The 14,701-nt window shown below is 31.5% G+C and overlaps 3 protein-coding genes across 3 annotated transcripts; all 3 read left to right on the plus strand.

Annotated features, from left to right (window-relative positions):
- Positions 1–623: 623 nt before the first annotated feature.
- Positions 624–10,694, plus strand: LOC117128114. The gene has a single exon (XM_033279793.1). The coding sequence runs from the start codon at positions 10,228–10,230 to the stop codon at positions 10,573–10,575; it is 348 nt and encodes a 115-aa protein (XP_033135684.1). The 5' UTR covers positions 624–10,227; the 3' UTR covers positions 10,576–10,694.
- A 236-nt stretch (positions 10,695–10,930) lies between these two features.
- Positions 10,931–13,227, plus strand: LOC108870334 (protein DOWN-REGULATED IN DIF1 11-like). The gene has a single exon (XM_033279795.1). The coding sequence runs from the start codon at positions 11,880–11,882 to the stop codon at positions 12,225–12,227; it is 348 nt and encodes a 115-aa protein (XP_033135686.1). The 5' UTR covers positions 10,931–11,879; the 3' UTR covers positions 12,228–13,227.
- Positions 13,228–13,483: 256 nt separating this feature from the next.
- LOC117128116 lies at positions 13,484–14,403 on the plus strand. The gene has a single exon (XM_033279797.1). The coding sequence runs from the start codon at positions 13,530–13,532 to the stop codon at positions 13,875–13,877; it is 348 nt and encodes a 115-aa protein (XP_033135688.1). The 5' UTR covers positions 13,484–13,529; the 3' UTR covers positions 13,878–14,403.
- The last annotated feature ends 298 nt before the right edge of the window (positions 14,404–14,701 follow it).

Genomic DNA, 14,701 nt, shown 5'->3' on the forward strand with positions numbered 1-14,701 from the left:
GGAGTAGATTCCACTCCGAGCACCTAACCATACAACCCCGTCGTTGCCTCCTGTTTTGCTTGGCTTCAGTAATTTAATCTCCGCAAGGTGATGTGGTAAGATCTGTTCTATCAGTTGTATCTTCCACTCCTTAGAATCCCGAGTTAGAAGATCCGCCACCCTCAAATCTTGAAATGCTTCAGGGGCTGGACCTACTGGTGCGCGGGCCATGTCAGTACTAAGCCATCGGTCCTTCCATACTCTAGTATCTTCACCATCACCGATCACTGCCTCGAGCTTTTCACAGAGGAGGTCTCTTCCGGCTAAGATACCTCTCCAGCCATGTGAGCAAGCACAAAGTAAGGATACTCGTAAGAAGGAAGCTTTTTGACAGTATTTCCCTGTCAATACGCGAGATAGTAGCTTGTTGGGGATGGTAATGATGTGCCATGCTTGCTTTGCTAGCAGAGCAGTATTGAAGAGTTGAATATCCCTAATACCAAGCCCCCCCCCCCCCCATGTCCTTTGGCTTAGTGATTTTGTTCCAAGAAACCCAACATATCTTTTTCGTGTCCGCACAAGAATCCCACCAGAATCTCGTGAGAGCTGATTGGATCCTTTTACAAAGGCTGATAGGAAGCTGGAAGCAAGTCATGGCATAACTCGGAATGGCTGAGAGAACTGATTTGAGCATCACCAACTTTCCTGCACTAGATAGGTGTCTTGACGACCAACTGTTTGCCCGTTGTCGTATCCGATCGACTATGCTTGTGAACAAGTCCTTTTTCTTGCGTCCGAAGTGTTCTGGCAGACCTAGATATTTTTCTATTCCACCTTCTTTTTCGATCCCGAGGTATGATTGGACACGTAGCCGTGTCTCCTACGGGGTTTTCGAAGAGAAGGATATTGAGGATTTAGTCGGGTTTATCATCTGTCCAGAAACGGTCTCATACAAGCCTAGTATATCCTTTAGCGCTGCACAGCTCTTCATGTCCGTCTTAAGGAAAAACATCGTATCATCCGCAAAGAGGAGATGATTGATGCATGGAGCTGCTCTGGCCAATCTTAGACCCACCATATGTCCGCTAATATGAGCTTTACGGCATAGTCCGGAGAGAACTTCCCGACATAAGATGAAAATGTAAGGGGATAAGGGGTCACCCTGTCGGATACCACGGGAAGGAGTGACTCTGCCATGGATTGTGTCATCTATAAGAAATGAGTAGGAGACCGTCGAGATGCAGCTCATGATCCAGTCTACCCATGTCTCGTTAAATCCAAGCTGTTCGAATACCATTCGGATAAACTTCCATTCGAGGCGGTCGTAGGCTTTGCTCATGTCCGTTTTGACTGCCATTGAACAATTAACCTTTGCTTCCGACGTTTTCAGATAGTGAAGAAGCTCGTGTGTAATCAAGACATTGTCGGAGATTGCTCGTCCTTTGATAAAGGCTGATTGTGTCTCGCCAATAAGGCTTTGAAGTACTGGTTTCAGCCGGAGTGAAAGGATCATCGAGATTATCTTGTACGTCACATTGCATAATGCAATCGGCCTGTAATCAGAGACCAGTTTAGCGCCTGTGATTTTGGGGATGAGTCGAACATAGGTCTAGTTGGTCGAATCCCTCATGGTTCCTGAGCTGGAGAAATCTTGGATTTCCTTACATATCCCAGGTCCGATCATGTCCCAATTTGACTGGAAAAAACATGCTGAGAAGCCATCCGGTCCGGGTGCTTTGTCCGGGTGAATCGAAAAGAGAGCGGTGCGTATTTCAGCAGTGGATGGTATCGTGATCAACTCTTCATTCATCTAGAGGGTGATGGTGGGGAAGATTGCTTTATTGATAATGGCAGAGACTTCTTCCCCACTTGAAGTTTGGTTCCCTGCTGTGAATAAGTGATCGTAATACTCTGCAATTTTCGCTGCTATATGCTCCTGCTCGAAAACAGCATTGCCGAATGTGTCTTCAATCACCGAGATTCGATTACGAGCCTTTTTACCTTTGCTACGGCATGGAAGAAGCCTGAGTTCTTGTCTCCAGAGGCAAGCCACAATATCCTACTTCTTTGCCGCCAAAACTCTTCTTCACTTTTATAAGCTGCTAAGAGTTCCCTGTTCAGTTTCGCAATCAAAGCTTTTTACCATCGAGAGATCTATTTACCATTGGAGTACTCAAAGGAGTCACTTTATTCATACAAAAGCGTTTCAATAACCTTTTTGTATAGTTTGATTGATGCACAAATATTCTTTCTCGGAAATGCTCTATCTGGAGTCCAAGACAAAACTTTGTCTTACCGAGATCTTTTAATTCGAACTCTTCTTTCATATGAGTCCGAGCATCATCAACCTCCTTTTGAGTTTCAATTATGTTCAGGTCATCTACATATACATCAATGATCACAAAGCCAGATGACGATTTCTTTATAAAAACGCATGAACATATCGAATTATTCACATATCCCTTTTTCAAGATATATTCACTTAAGCGATTGTACCACATGCATCCGAATTGCTATAATCCGTAAAGTGATCGCTGTAACTTGACCGAACAAATCTTCCTGGATTTTTCTTTCAATGCCCCTGGCATTTTTAATCCCTCAGGGAGTTTCATATATATATATCGTTATCCAACGATCCATACAAATATGCAGTCACAACGTCCATGAGATGCATCTCAAGATTTTTAGACGCCGTTAGGCTCATCAAAAATCTAAACATAATTGCATCCATTACCGGGGAATACTTTTACTCAAAATCAATTCCCGGTTTCTGAAAAAAATCTTGGGCAACTAATAAGGCTTTATATCGTGTTACTTTTCTCACGAATACCCACTTATACCCGGCAAGATTTATATTCTCAGGCATTATGACTATAGGTCCAAAGACATTCCTTTTATTTAGGGAGAATAATTCAATTCAAATGGCCTTCTACCACTCCTCTCAATCATCTCTTTTAACATTCCTAAATAGACCTTGGATCAGGATCATCATTTTTATGATCGATCTCTTTGGACACAGAAAAGGAGAACATTTCATCAACATCTTTTATCTTATAACTTTTCATCAAGGGTGTAGTTGATGGAAATCTCATATTTTTCTTTTCCCTTTACTTCATCTGGATCATCTTTATTTGGTTCATCTTGAACCTTTTCATCTATGCCTTCTTTCAGACATTTTTCAGTATCAGGTTCTTCTGGAACCCTTCCACTATGCCTTCTTTCAGACATCTTTCAATATCAGGTTCTTTTGGAACCTTTCCACTTATGCCTTCTTTCAGACATCTTATAATATCAGGTTCTTCTCGAACCTTTCTGTTTTGCTCAACAATTTTTTTTTTCTTTCGGGGATTTTTATCTTTAGAACCCGCTAGTCTCCCCCTCTTTAACTGAACCCTAGGTTCATTCATTTTGTTACCATCAGTTTGTTCTTTAGGAACATCAACTTTGGATGAAACATTTTCAGCGGGTAGATCATGTCATATCTGTGAACACACTTAGTAACTGGTTTGTCAAATTATGCAAATGCATAATTTCCTGAATTTTTAGCCCTCTTTGATTCGTAGGGGACCAAAGTGTAACAACAACTGTGTACACTATGTAATCTCTGTAGGAATTTCTCAAATTCCTCCCCCCAACGCTGGAAATTTATCCTCATTAAAATGGCAATCGGCAAATCGTGCCGTAAACATATCACCAGTTACCGGTTTAAGATACCTTATATACGGCTTGTTTTAACTCTTTCAGAGTTCGATACATTCACGAGAGCATCTTTAACTCTCCAGGGACTACTAAATATCAAGATGCAACTCAAGTCATTTTTGTCCTGTCAGACATTTCAATATATTATATCTATTTAAAATTTTCTCCAGTGACCTCGGAGCAAGCCGTTTTTCATACCTCAAGGTCATCTTTCATTTCATTCTCTGGAGAACTATACCTTGGACTTTTGGTCCAAAAATCTCTCGTTTTTCTAACGAGCTTTATATCAAATTGATGGCCAATCAATTCACTCTACCCTCATACATAGAGGTAGATTCATAATCCTTATTTATATAGCGCTTTTTTTATTTTATTGTCGATAATCTATTTTTTCTTTGGTTCCACCTTTTTTACCCGTACTGATATGGTTAATTGAGATCTCTTTATCATCATTGATGATTTACCCAGGTACCTGACTGTAATATTAACCATATCAACGATCTCATCATGAGATTCATCCTCTATTCATATTTTTGCTCCTTTTCGAGGACTCTTTGGAACCAAAGTGGTCTATCACGTCTCCAGCGTGATATAGACTAATATATCGTCCTTTTAGGACACATTTTCTTATTGGAGCATTTTCAGCTGGAATATGAGATATCATTATTTCATCAAAATGTCTGGCATGTATTTTGTAAATGGATTATTCTACTTATCATTGTAATCCATTTCACATATCTCATTCCATCAGCTTATCATATGCTTCTAGCAAACTTTATCCATATACTTTATCCCTCTGGATTGTATATATCTTTATTAACACCCGATCATGGGGATCATCTTAATTGAATTTACTTTATCAAGTTCTTTTTCAAGTGCAAACATAATTTTTCAATGTTACACTCACTAGGATTCTTTAATTTTCCCCCTTGAGATGATGACACTCCATGTCTAAAATCTCGTACTGAATCCCACTCTAGAACCAATAACATATTCAGTTTTCCCATTTTAGGATGAATTATGTTTCAAATCCTTTAGAGTGAGATCTTAATTTGGGTTGCTTAAAGAAATCACATATAATGAACTTGTTTGATGATTCATCACCCATGATGGTTTCCTTTATTTTCTTGACATGCTATATGTGAAAAACTTTTGGTTTTTCAACATTTCACAATAATGTCGATAACATTATTGGAGATGACTATATATCAGTAAACTCCAGGTTTACCACTCATTTATAATTTTGCCATTTTTTCTTATGCATGTCTTTTCATAAGCTCCTCTAGAGCCAATAGTAATTTTTATATTACTAGATACTATACTTATTTATTTTTAGAGAAAAGAAATATTTGTTACCTTTAGTAGTCATGTACGATGACTCAATATCTGCCAGGTTTATCTATCTCCATCATGAATCTCAAAATCTTATTGAGGAAAATAATTCTCATGTCACATCGATATTTTATTTTTATTTTCTGGACCAACCAGAAAATCTGAATCATCGAGATGAGTATTCAAGCTATGAAAGATGGTTCGGGCTCATAAGATACGAAGTTTAATATACTTCCTTTCTCTTTTTCTTTTTGATTCTAAATATAGATCGGCTAAATATTTGGCGTACGACAACTACGTACCAAATTTTCTTTCTGGCCGTATCTATAGCAAACCTGTTATGTTGGCCTTTTGTTACCCAACCACTTTCATTTTGTGGAAGTTCTCATTATTCTCACAGGGACGGAATCTTCTTCCTCGTCTTCTTTCACGACCACGATAGGGGGTTTCAACCGCATCTACACCTTCGTCCTTTTCTAGTAGGACCGACTTGATGGTTTAGTATCATGATTTCATTTTTTTTTCAGTTTTCAAGGAGGATTTACATCAACTCCAACTATTTATTGAATCATTTCTTTCAAGGATTTAATTATTCAAAGATCTTCCAAATCTTTTTTTCATGATACGCCTCATCTTATAAACCATCATTGAAGTGGTGTGAATTATCATGGCTTTATTCTTTTCTCATCCGATATCGTTTCAACTTATCGATGATTTCTCAAAGCTCATTTTCTCTCAGGTGCATCTTTGCACCCACTGCCCAAGTCTTATAATTATTTCTCGTAATAACAAGGGCATTAATTTTGAGCTTTGTCAAATTTGACATGATAACCGTATTCATAGAATAATAATATATTGAAGACGAAAATTTAAATGCATAAATTAAAAGCATAAAATAAATGCATAAATTAAATTGCAGAAATTTAAAGAGCAATAAATAAAATTGGAGGTTTAGCCTACCACATGATCCGAGGAGTCTTAGACTACCATATTGATCATTTTTCAAAGTCCGAGGAGACATGGTCTACCATTTTGACTTTTACTTATTTCAAGGTCTGAGGAGACTTAGTCTACCATTTATGACATTTTCTTTTTTATTTACGGAGGCAAAGCCTTCCACGTAACCCTTTTTTTTTCAATTCACGGAGGCAAAACTTGCCACGTGTTTCTCTGATCGTGAAGGTATAGCCTACCATAACGATCAGTCGGGAAAGGCAGCGCCTATCATCCCAAACGGAGAAGGTCCAGCCTCTCACTCCAAAACAATAATAAAATTTAAATAAATTAAATATATTGAAATACATAAATTTAAATATTACTTTGACTGGTTTAAGAACTTTCGGATTGATAAACCTTAGTTGGTTAGAGATTCGTGCTGATAACGTGTTGTGAAATAGAAAGTGAAGTAGTATTTTATTGTATTTAATAGATAGCTTTATAATTATAATAAAGACAACATATATATGGGAGATGGTGGAACGTGAGAGAGAGAGAGTGGAATTGTGTTTCTTGATTATTATTGTTTACGTTCATAATCGAAAGTACAAAGGGAAGATGAGGTATTTATACTACACAAAAATCAAGATACGTATTTTCTCATTTCTTAGTGAAATGACATATGTACAAGTGACAAGAATAACTGACTTTCCAAGTGTTGAAAGCTGGATAATCATTATCTCCATCAGGTGTCACTTATTGTATAAATTAAATCAACCCTGGCCATTGGATTGTATAAATTAAATCAATCCTCACCATTAGATATAATAGTTGTATAGTGGGAAAACAATACTAACTTCAGTTTTATGAAAATATACAACTCTTATAATGAGAAGATAACTCTTAAAACTAATAAATACATTGGTTAAGATACTATAACTACTTTTTAAAAAAGTTCTAATATATAGTTGCATGTTGAAAAAATGTAGGAATACACTTATTGAATTATTTTAACTACTTCTAAAAAGTTTTTCAATAGTTGCATGTTGGGAAAAAAAAATTAATCTCAATTTTGTACAAATATTGTACAAATATACTTATTTAGATATTATAACTACTTTATAAAAATTATAATAATTACATGTTGGAAAAACAAAACTAATCAATATTTTTTTGAAATTACAAAACTCATTAATAATAATCTTAATTAATGTCCAAAGATGCAATTTTTCATTTTAACATTGTGTCTTTTGGTTTTAAGAGTTGTATTGTTTTTGTTTAAGTTGTCAAAATGTAGAAATATGTATTTCTTCATCTTAATGATGCGTTTCTTCATCATAAAAGTTGCATTAATTTATTTTTATTTGTCAAAATGTCTACAATGTAACTTTCACTCTAACAATGTATCTTTTCATCTGAAGAGGTTGTATTGGTTTAAAATAAACTGTCAAAATGTATAGTATGTAGGTTTTCATATTAATAACTTTTTATCCTAAATTTGCATAAGTTTTTAATGAGTTATCTTTAGATTCATTTTTAGATATATTTAATATATATTTTAAAATATTAAAATTGATTACAAATATCATGTATTTTGATTTTTGGTTAATTTAGTTATTTTATAATATTACTATTGGTTGGCCCGCCCTACGGGCGGAGAAGTTTACGCTAAAACTATTGTACATGAAAATATATATTAATTTTGTAAAAAAATTAAAAGTTTACTTTAAAATAAAATAGTAAATATAATATTTTTTTAAAAAAATCAAATTTTATTTATTAATATTTTTTCGTTTGAGATGAAAAGACCTCTACCATTTTTTGGTTATAGAATACAAAATTATGAAATTAAAAAATTAAGAAAATCTAATGATTTATATTTTATATTTTATTTCTATTTCTCTTTGATATAGTTGAAGAAAATCTAAAGTAAGAATAACATTTTTTAAAAGAATTTCTAATAGTATAATTATAATACTATTAACATTTAATTATTGTCTTCTGATTATAAATTAATCCACTTCCAAGCCAAAATCAATTGAAAATATAATGTAATATAATAAAATTATAAAAAGTTATATTTTAATGTAATATATAAATAGTTTCAATAATTTCACAAATAACAATTAATCTATATTATTTAACAACAAAATGATGTTTTAAAACAAACCAAACCAGAACCAAAGTGGACCCAAAATTTATTAGTCAGTTTCTACTATTGTTGTCCAACAGGAACAAAACATTAAGAGACAAACTGAAATTCATAAATAGTCAGTTTCATTGTTCATTGTCTAAACACAACATGAAACACTTTGGTTGCCTCTATACCATTTGGTTTTCGGTTTGATTCTGGTTTTTGTTGGTTTTCCGGTTCTAAAGATATAGGTTACCGTTCAGTTATTTATGAATTTCACTTTCGCTATTTTGGTTTTTGTTCCAGTTTGGATATCAATAGTAGAAACTGAGTAATAAATTTTGGGTCCACTTTGGTTCTGGTTTGTTTTTTTTTTTGGATAATTCTAGATAAATCGGGATACTGGAGATCTTTGTATTTTTCAGATAAAATATCAGATAATTAAAAAATATTCTACATTAATTCTTTTGGGTTATTCAGATATTTTAATTACTTTGGATAAAAAATATTTGATTTTTTTCAGAATAGTTCGAAAAGCATTGGCAAAATGGCTCACCCTTCCTCCCAATCGTATTCATCGTTGTTGCTTTGATTTTTGCGTTCGTTACTGCATTCTCTGTAGAAAAAGCTGAAGCAAAATCACTATGGGATAAATGTCTTCTTAAAATCAGTCCAAAATGTGCATTGGATATAATTGGTGTTGTCTTTGAAAATTAAACCATCACTGATGCATGTTGTCATGATCTTGTTCAAGAAGGAAAAATATGTCACGATGCTCTTATCAAATATATTGTTGAGAAGCCACACTTAGTTGCCCAGAAAACAAACTATTTGAAGAAAAGTGATGATTTGTGGACTCATTGTGTCTCAATTTCGCAAACTGCTTAAATATATGTTATGATTGTATTGTTCTGATTAACAATAATTGTATTCAACTATCGTTAAATTTTCTTTGATCAAAAATCGTGGATGAAACAATATACAATATAAACCGACTATCAAGTGAATCTCATTCTAAGTGAATCAATACAAATATTAACTCAATTGATAAACAATGCGCTATCCATACAAGATTGTTAAACTTATAACATGACATATATGAATAATTTCAAACAATATTGCTTAATTAGTTTGATTTAACGTATCTTTAATTTTTACAAACACTTAAAATTATCTTGATCATTTAAAACAAGAAGCTAAAAACAGCTAATATTTCACCTTGAAATCTTAGAGTTTAAGTACATGCTAAAATAATGACTTGGAAAAAATAATATTTTGAATACTCATGTTCTCGACAATTTTTTAAATACGATCATTTATAAAGAAAATAATGAGACTGGATGTAATCACGCAAAATAACAATATCCTATGACTAGTAAGTAGATAATAGTTATGCCAATGATATTAGGATGGAGCGTATAGATTTGAGTTTTAGATCGATCACAAAAGTTTTCGAAAAAAATTGTGCATATTTTTTAATTTCATTTTTTACAATTTTTAGATTTGGCTTCGAAAAATTTAATAGATTACAACCATTTAATTTTGGCAAATTAAATGTTTAACTCAAATATTGTTTTTTCGTTAGTTCCAATTTCATTTCTATGAAATTATATCTATTTAATCTATAAATTATTTTTGGTTCAGCTATAGAATTTTTTTAGTAGTAAATTCTTACAAAATAAGGATATGTGATATAGGACAATCCATACTCGAATAAATTCACATTTTTAAACCTAAATTTCTGTAAAATGATGGAGCCTATTAGCATTTACAGAAAGTTGAGAATACGTATAAACAACGGTTAAATTCAATTGGCAGGTTATTTCATAACAACAACATAACTTAAAACATTAATAATTTAGAATTATGCTATTTTGATAGTATATAGTTTAAACAAATAAGTATATTTATTTTTTCTAAATTTTCTAAATATGTTAGAGAAAACTCATATTAACAGTCACATTTTATTTAACGTTAAACTGCATTAATTAATTTCTTATGTTCACTTGAAAATACGTTTAGTTTGGGTTTGAGTGTTTAATCTATTATAAATATGAGACAAAAATTTCATTCTAAAATACCAGATACAAACATTTTAATATATTATATTAATAACATTTGCCACTTATTTCGAAAACATTGGCACAATGGCTCACACTTCTTCCCAAACTACAATCGTATTCGTTATTGTTGCTTTGATTTGTGCGTTCGTTCCTGCATTCTCTGTTGAAGAAGCTGAAGCAAAATTACTATGGGATACATGTCTTCTTAAAATCAGTCCAAAATGTGCGTTGGATATAATTGGTGTTGTCTTTGAAAATTTAACCATCACTGATGCCTGTTGTCATGATCTTGTTCAAGAAGGAAAAATGTGTCACGATACTCTTATCAAATATATTGCTGAGAAGCCGCATTTAGTTGCCCACGAAACAGAGTATTTGAAGAAAAGTGATGATTTGTGGACTCATTGTGTCTCAATTTTGCAAACTGCTTAAAAATTTGTTATGCTTGTATTGATCTGATTAACATAATTTTTATTTAACTATCGTTAAATTTTATTTGATCAAAAATTGTGGATCAAACAGTATGCAATATAAAGCGACCATCAAGTGAATCTCATTCTAAATGAATCAATACAAATATTAACTCAATTGACAAACAATGCGCTAACCATACAAGATTGTTAAACTAATAACAAGACATATATGAATAATTTCAAACAATATTGCTTAATTAGTTTGATTTAACTTATCTTTAATTTTAAAAATTTATTTTCAACAACGATGTCAATAATTATTTTTACATAAACTGAAAATTTTCTTGGACAATTTAAAACAAGAAGCTAAGAAAATATCTAATGTTTCACCTTTGAAACCTTTGAGTTTAGTAGTACATGCTAATATAATGGCTTGGAAAAATAAACTATTTCGAATACTCATGTTGTAGACGATTTTGTAAATACGATCAGTTATAAAGAAAACAATGAGACTGGATCTAATCACGCAAAAGAACAATATCCTATGACTAGTAAGTAGATAATAACTTATGCCAATGATATTAGGATGGAGCCTATGGATTTGAATTTTAGATCCATCACAAAAAATTGGAAACAAAGTTGTGCAAATTTTTTGTTTCATTTATTACAATATGTAGATTTGGCTTCAAGTTTTTTAATAGATTACAACCCTTTAATTTTTGCCCATTAATTGTTTAACTCAATTAGTGTTTTTTCGGCAGTTCCAGTTTCATTTCTATGAAATTATATCTACGTAATGTGTATACTAGTTATGGTTTAGCTATATAATTTCTTCTAGTAGTAAATTCTTACAAAATAAAAATACGCGATATATGACAATCCGTACTCGATTAAATTCACATTTTTAAACCCAAATTTCTGTAAAATGATGGAGCCTATTAGCATTTACAGAAAGTTGAGAATACGTATAAACAATGGTTAAATTCAATCGGCAGGTTATTTCATAACAACAACATAACTTAAAACATTAATAATTTAGAATTATGCTATTTTGATAGTATTTAGTTTAAACAAATAAGTATATTTTTTTTTTTTAATTTTCTAAATATGTTAGAGAAAACTCATATTAACAATCACATTTTATTTAACGTTAAACTGCATTAATTAATTTCTTATGTTCACTTGAAAATACGTTTAGTTTGGGTTTGAGTGTTTAATCTATTGTAAATAAGAGACAAAAATTTCATTCTAAAATACCAGATACAAACATTTTAATATATTATATTAATAACATTTGCCACTTATTTCGAAAACATTGGCACAATGGCTCACACTTCTTCCCAAACTACTATCGTATTCGTTGTTGTTGCTTTGATTTGTGCGTTCGTTCCTGCATTCTCTTTTGAAGAAGCTGAAGAAAAATTACTATGGGATACATGTCTTCTTAAAATCAGTCCAAAATGTGCGTTGGATATAATTGGTGTTGTCTTTGAAAATTTAACCATCACTGATGCATGTTGTCATGATCTTGTTCAAGAAGGAAAAATGTGTCACGATACTCTTATCAAATATATTGCTGAGAAGCCGCATTTAGTTGCCCACGAAACAGAGTATTTGAAGAAAAGTGATGATTTGTGGACTCATTGTGTCTCAATTTCGCAAACTGCTTAAAAATTTGTTATGCTTGTATTGATCTGATTAACAGAATTTTTATTTAACTATCGTTAAATTTTATTTGATCAAAAATTGTGGATCAAACAGTATGCAATATAAAGCGACCATCAAGTGAATCTCATTCTAAATGAATCAATAAAAATATTAACTCAATTGACAAACAATGCGCTAACCATACAAGATTGTTAAACTAATAACAAGACATATATGAATAATTTCAAACAATATTGCTTAATTAGTTTGATTTAACTTATCTTTAATTTTAAAAATTAATTTTCAACTACGATGTCAATAATTATTTTTACATAAACTGAAAATTATCTTGGATAATTTAAAACAAGAAGCTAAGAAAATATCTAATGTTTCACCTTTGAAACCTTTGAGTTTAGTAGTACATGCTAATATAATGGCTTGGAAAAATAAACTATTTCGAATACTCATGTTGTAGACGATTTTGTAAATATGATCAGTTATAAATAAAACAATGAGATTGGATCTAATCACGCAAAAGAACAATATCCTATGACTAGTAAGTAGATAATAACTTATGCCAATGATATTAGGATGGAGCGTATGGATTTGAATTTTAGATCCATCACAAAAAAATTGGAAACAAAGTTGTGCAAATTTTTTGTTTCATTTATTACAATTTGTAGATTTGGCTTCAAGTTTTTTAATAGATTACAACCCTTTAAATTTTGCCCATTAATTGTTTAACTCAATTAGTGTTTTTTCGCCAGTTCTAGTTTCATTTCTATGAAATTATATCTACGTAATGTGTATACTAGTTATGGTTTAGCTATATAATTTCTTCTAGTAGTAAATTCTTACAAAATAAAGATACGCGATATATGACAATCCGTACTCGATTAAAATCACATTTTTAAACCCAAATTTCTGTAAAATGATGGAGCCTATTAGCATTTACAGAAAGTTGAGAATACGTATAAACAATGGTTAAATTCGATTGGCAGGTTATTTCATAACAACAACATAACTTAAAACATTAATAATTTAGAATTATGCTATTTTGATAGTATTTAGTTTAAACAAATAAGTATATTTTTTTTTAATTTTCTAAATATGTTAGAGAAAACTCATATTAACAATCACATTTTATTTAACGTTAAACTGCATTAATTAGTTTCTTATGTTCACTTGAAAATACGTTTAGTTTGGGTTTGAGTGTTTAATCTATTATAAATATGAGACAAAAATTTCATTCTAAAATACCAGATACAAACATTTTAATATATTCTATTAATAACATTTGCCACTTATTTCGAAAACATTGGCACAATGGCTCACACTTCTTCCCAAACTACTATCGTATTCGTTGTTGTTGCTTTGATTTGTGCGTTCGTTCCTGCATTCTCTGTTGAAGAAGCTGAAGCAAAATTACTATGGGATACATGTCTTCTTAAAATCAGTCCAAAATGTGCGTTGGATATAATTGGTGTTGTCTTTGAAAATTTAACCATCACTGATGCATGTTGTCATGATCTTGTTCGAGAAGGAAAAATGTGTCACGATACTCTTATCAAATATATTGCTGAGAAGCCGCATTTAGTTGCCCACGAAACAGAGTATTTGAAGAAAAGTGATGATTTGTGGACTCATTGTGTCTCAATTTCGCAAACTGCTTAAAAATTTGTTATGCTTGTATTGATCTGATTAACATAATTTTTATTTAACTATCGTTAAATTTTATTTGATCAAAAATTGTGGATCAAACAGTATGCAATATAAAGCGACCATCAAGTGAATCTCATTCTAAATGAATCAATACAAATATTAACTCAATTGACAAACAATGCGCTAACCATACAAGATTGTTAACCTAATAACAAGACATATATGAATAATTTCAAACAATATTGCTTAATTAGTTTGATTTAACTTATCTTTAATTTTAAAAATTAATTTTCAACTACGATGTCAATAATTATTTTTACATAAACTGAAAATTATCTTGGATAATTTAAAACAAAAAGCTAAGAAAATATCTAATGTTTCACCTTTGAAACCTTTGAGTTTAGTAGTACATGCTAATATAATGGCTTGGAAAAATAAACTATTTCGAATACTCATGTTGTAGACGATTTTGTAAATACGATCAGTTATAAAGAAAACAATGAGACTGGATCTAATCACGCAAAAGAACAATATCCTATGACTAGTAAGTAGATAATAACTTATGCCAATGATATTAGGATGGAGCGTATGGATTTGAATTTTAGATCCATCACAAAAAATTGGAAACAAAGTTGTGCACATTTTTTGTTTCATTTATTACAATTTGTAGATTTGGCTTCAAGTTTTTTAATAGATTACAACCCTTTAATTTTTGCCAATTAATTGTTTAACTCAATTAGTGTTTTTTCGCCAGTTCCAGTTTCATTTTTATGAAATTATATCTACGTAATGTGTATACTAGTTATGGTTTAGCTATATAATTTTTCTAGTAGTAA

Source organism: Brassica rapa, chromosome A09 (assembly GCF_000309985.2).
Source record: "Brassica rapa cultivar Chiifu-401-42 chromosome A09, CAAS_Brap_v3.01, whole genome shotgun sequence".
Lineage (NCBI taxonomy): Eukaryota > Viridiplantae > Streptophyta > Magnoliopsida > Brassicales > Brassicaceae > Brassica > Brassica rapa.

What these genes read in the sequence shown, in the direction of transcription:
- LOC117128116 (XM_033279797.1), top strand. Translation starts at nt 13,530, where the DNA reads ATGGCTCACACTTCTTCCCAAACTACTATCGTATTCGTTGTTGTTGCT.
- LOC108870334 (XM_033279795.1), top strand. Translation starts at nt 11,880, where the DNA reads ATGGCTCACACTTCTTCCCAAACTACTATCGTATTCGTTGTTGTTGCT.
- LOC117128114 (XM_033279793.1), top strand. Translation starts at nt 10,228, where the DNA reads ATGGCTCACACTTCTTCCCAAACTACAATCGTATTCGTTATTGTTGCT.